The sequence below is a fragment of the Monopterus albus genome, unplaced genomic scaffold (assembly GCF_001952655.1).
Source record: "Monopterus albus unplaced genomic scaffold, M_albus_1.0 scaffold155.1, whole genome shotgun sequence".
In the NCBI taxonomy this organism is placed as follows: Eukaryota; Metazoa; Chordata; class Actinopteri; order Synbranchiformes; family Synbranchidae; genus Monopterus; species Monopterus albus.
The window spans coordinates 655,066-660,017 of NW_018128035.1; the positions used below are offsets into that span (position 1 = coordinate 655,066).

Below are 4,952 nucleotides of genomic sequence, written 5' to 3' on the forward strand. Positions count from 1 at the left end.
TCAGAGACTGTTACGGTTCTGTGGCGGCCTGAGTCTGTATGAGGACATCCTGTAGCCGAGCGTGGCTCTGCGTCATCCTGTAGCCGAGCGTGGCTCTGCGTCATCCTGTAGCCGAGCCAGGCTCTGCGTCATCCTGTAGCCGAGCCAGGCTCTGCGTCATCCTGTAGCCGAGCCTGGCTCTGCGTCGCTGTGTGCGCCTCGTGAATCCAACATGCGTAACCGGTGTTGTTGTTGTTGTTGGTGTTTTTCAGCTCTGCAGAAGTCGGAGAGTGACGTTCGTGCAATGAAGAAACAGGCGGAGAACCTGACACTGGAGTACGACAGACTGCTGGACGAGCACAGCAAGCTGCTGGTAACACACTGACTCCTCATATCTGATCGCAGCGCCACCGGCTGCCGAAAGCACATGCTGTAATGTTGGATGTGTACTAGACACCAGATCCCTCTGTAGACACCTTCACCGTAGACTCCGGTGGACAGAATGATAGCATCACCGCAGCACTAGACGGGCGTATCAGCCATGAGCAGGCCGTATCTTCCTCACAGTATGTTCTTGGTAACGCCTTACTTAAGGGCCTGTTACTACTCATGTTTAATCGGTATACAAAGATATAATCACTGGTGTCCAACAGACTCTAGTTCTAAGTATTCATAGTCGTATTTTTAACAACTGTAACGTATGGCGGCCGTGAGGGCTTGACCCGCTGCTACGTACTGTTCCTCTGTGATATACGTGCGTGGGCTGCACGCTCTCAGAGCCGGAGCTGCACAGAGGTAACCTCTACTGCAGTTGGTCTATTTACTGAAGGCCACAGCTGTGCAGATAGTGTGTCAGTGGAAATGCGACTAGTGGAGGTTCCGCCCACCTGTTTACTCACATTATATTTGGTTTTCAATGCATGGAGACGGGATATTTGATAAAACATAGAAATACTGAAAACAACAAGTGCAGGCATTTTGCCAGTGACGTTACTGAGAACTAAGATTAATTATACAAGTACCCACACTGATTCTAACGCCTATAAATACACACACAGGCCTGATAGAGACGGCAGCTGCTTCTGTTTGGATCCAGTTCAGACCAAAATAAATCTGCGTGTTTCTGGCGCTCTGTGTCGACTGGCTTGTCTTTGTTCTCGCGATAGCTGAGGCCGGATGCGTTCTGTTTGCAGGCTGTCGATTTGTATATTTATTAAAGCTGGGTTCAGGTAGCAGCTGTCACTGTCACCTGTTGACACTAGCTGCTGCCGATTACAGTGTCGGCTTTAGACGCTGGTTATACAAGTAAAGTCATTGGTAACAGTGAAGCCAGAAACAATCCTGCACCTTCAGGTGGTGCAAACTGAAACTGCTCTGCTTCTTAGAAGAACCACGATCCCCTGCAGAGATCCCGACAGCGGGTGGTACAGATAAAGACTGTTGGTTAAATTATTACTCTTCAATAATCAAAACGACAAGACTTCGGAAGCAGTATACGTTTCCTGGACCAGGCTCTGGCCACTTGGTTGCTTTTTTAAAATTAAAACTCACTATTCTATAGAATTTTCACTAACTCATTTTATTTTTTAAACTCGTATTTATTCATTTATGTTCCTAATTTTCTCCAAGCAATATTTTTATTGGAGGCGTTGTCTGTCCGGTCCATTCTCACGAGCGTGATGTCTCAAACGTCTGTCCCAGTCCAGTGAAGTTGACTCATTGGTGGAGACATCGAACCACAAAGTGGTATTTCTAGGTTTTCCCTGTTCTCCGTCTACAGGAGTGTCGTTTTTACAGCCCTGTTCTCTGTCTACAGGCGAGCAGTGACAAGAAATCAGACTGAGAGGCACAAAGATGTTTTCCAGCTTCTGGTCCTCATCTTCACCATAATCAGCAGCTCCTGTATCCACCTTGCCGTCCTGCTCAGCAGTGTGATGTCACTTCCTTTGGTTCAGCTGACGTTCTCTGGCTGTGGCCGGTTCATTAGACTGTCAAGAGCTTTATCAGAAGATTAAAAAAAAAAAACCACCGTTGGAATTTGTTCTGTTTTTGTTTCCTTTTCACTTTGACTCTGCTGTGTCCTACAGTCATCTTCTTTTGCATCTTTTAAACAGCATAGAGTTTTGACTTGGTTCATGAAGTAGCTGACTTTTAAATCATGATTTCTGTAGAAACAGATGTTTAGTTCAACAGAACGCTTCATAAAAATATTAAGAAATGAAGCTCAGACTAATGATGTGCACCAAAATCAAAATGTCTTTTAAGAATTGAATCTTTCAGAAATTGTCAGGTTGCAAATTTATTCTGAATTCAATGAGCCAAATGTTAAATTTGAAGTGACTGTTCACATGTTTAAGGATCATAACTCATACTTTATGAATGTTTGGACTTGCAGCTGAACGTGCACATCACTGTATGAACAAAACATCTGCATCTTGTCACCTTTTCTGTGATTTGATCAGGTATTGATTTGAAACGGTCATAACTCTGAAATGTGTTCGAGAGACATTACAGTTCCTGATCTTTGTTTTAGTGTCAATTAACTACGTTAAACAAGTTAAATACACTTGTGTGCACGCTGTTATTCATGCATATGGTGAACGATCAGAGCAGAAAGAGTGACCAGAAGAAACCCCAGTGTTGTTTTGCTTGTTCTGCTCAGGCTTCTGCTGTTGTACCTGGTGTAATACAGATGCAGCATGGATTTAGCATGTGTGTGTGATTCCCCAGCAACCCCGTCCAGAGACCAGCAGCACCAGTAAGCATGGTGTCCTCACCATAATGTTTGAGTCCAGACCCTGGTCCAGCTCATCACTCTGTGTCGTAGACCTCCACTGTTGTCTCCCAGCTATTAAACCAGTGAGCCACACCGCTGCCTTGGCGGGGGGGGCAGGTTTCCTCCTCAGGGAACACGAGGTCTGTCTGTTTCCAACAAAAGGCTCCTCAGACTGAGAACACTGTCACTGGCCTCTGCTCTGGTTGCTCCACCGGCTCCTCACTGCACTGAACGTGTTGGATGCGTTAGTCTCTGGATGGGATTTGTGCAAAATAACACACATTCAAAATCGGCTGCCTCATGCTTTAACAGCACTGTCAAGTCAAGTTTGAGTGAACTTTTGCTTTGCTTGCGACTTTGTTGGTGAATTCTGTTCATAAGTAAACGGTTAAGATTTGGTTGGAAAGGTTCGTGGCTGGGTGTTTGTTGCTTTGCTCTCCGCCAACCGACGGCTGTTATGTAGTTGTGCCGCCCATCGCTCGCCTGTTTCTGGCTCCATGTTCACTGAACACGTGTGTCACTGTTCTCTGTTCAGCTCCAGGTTTCTGTGAAAGCATGAAGGGTTGTTTGTCAGTCCACTCTGAGGTTTGCCAGGTGCTGCTGGTTTATGAAGGAGCACACACATTGGCAAGCTTGCAGCCATTCGAGGGCTGTGTTGTATTAGCAGCTGTTAAATAAATACACAGCCACTTGTCGGCCGCTCGCCCGGTTCAACTGTCCAACGCTTCAGTTTGCATCAGCTTTTGTCTGTTTTTGTTGGGGCTGTTCCTGTATTATTCTAATTCCAAGGTTTTTTTGTACTTTTCATGGGCTTTTCTTGGCTAATAAAAATATAGAACAGTACCATGGTGTTTGAGTTATTGGCCATCTCCCCCGGGGAGCCACTCCTGGTCGGTCTGACTCGGTGTAGTGGTTGGTATTTAGGTTTTATCACATTGTTTTCTAGCTCTTTCAGACACATCTATAAGAAGCTTTGATGGGGGCGTCAGCGTCAAGGTGATGATGGACAGACAAATGTAAAATCACTGTCTCCTTTAATTTGTTCCGATGAACACCAAGTCTTGGTTGGAAAACTTTAGGTCGTCAATAAACTGACTGAGGTCTGGACAAAACTGAACTCTGTGTTTGCAGGTGGATTTAATGATCCCTCAGACCAAACCTCATATTGCTTTGACGGACTGCTGTTTCCTGCGGTAAACCGTACTCATTTCCTGTTTTCTGTACCTGCACTGCGTTGTGCTTGCTTCCAGATTGTTTAGGAATTAAACTCACTATTTTCTAGGTTCATCTGAATTTTTGAGTGACAACATACGCTTGCACCACTTAAAGCACTTGTTTTGCAGAAGTTCTTGCTAACTACGAAATTTAACTTGCTACTCTAGGTCGGCTAGTTTAGAAGCTAGCTAAGCTAGTAGCTTAATCGAGAGCAATGGCTTCCCCCTCTTCATCTCCTCCTTTCTCTTGCTCGGGGTGTCGTATGTTCAGTTATTCCTCTGCCTCCTTTAGCGATAATGGTACTTGTAATAAATGTCAGATGCTAGCAGCATTGGAGGCGAGGCTCACAGACTTGGAAGCGTGGCTCCACACCATGGAGAATAGGCCAGCTAGCTATGCCCATGTAGCCGGTGTGGAGCCTCACTTCATGATTGTGTCCCACTTGTTGTTGATTCTTCACAAAAAATTACAGTTTTATATCTTTTTGTTTGAAGCCTGAAATGTGGCAAAAGGTCGCAAAGTTCAAGGGGGCTGAATACTTTCGCAAGGCACTGTAGTTCATATAGAAATTATTTGTACTAGTTGTGTGAGGGAGAGCTGAGTGGTTATGGGTTTATTAAGTTCATGTGAGTTGGACAATGGGCTTATGTACAGTCAGGTCCATAAATATTGGGACATCGACACAATTCTAACATTTTTGGCTCTATACACCACCACAATGGATTTGAAATGAAACGAACAAGATGTGCTTTAACTGCAGACTGTCAGCTTTAATTTGAGGGTATTTACATCCAAATCAGGTGAACGGTGTAGGAATTACAACAGTTTGCATATGTGCCTCCCACTTGTATTTCTCTTGTTGTTTGTCTCCATAATTAGTACTAAACAAGCGGTACAGGATGTTCAGTTGGTCTCGGCAGGAGCTGACCCATGATTATTGGACACTGTATTATTTGATGAAGAGAATGGCTGTATGAATATA

At 44.7% G+C, this 4,952-nt stretch overlaps 1 protein-coding gene across 1 annotated transcript in view; it reads left to right on the forward strand.

The window, feature by feature from the left end:
• Positions 1–3,598, forward strand: part of bcap31 (B cell receptor associated protein 31) — a 25,566-nt gene extending 21,968 nt beyond the window's left edge. The window contains exons 7-8 of the mRNA XM_020614998.1: positions 252–352; positions 1,796–3,598. Coding sequence (XP_020470654.1) covers positions 252–352; positions 1,796–1,822 — 128 coding nt within the window. The 3' untranslated portion in view covers positions 1,823–3,598. The remainder of the gene's footprint in view (positions 1–251; positions 353–1,795) is intronic.
• Positions 3,599–4,952: the final 1,354 nt, after the last annotated feature.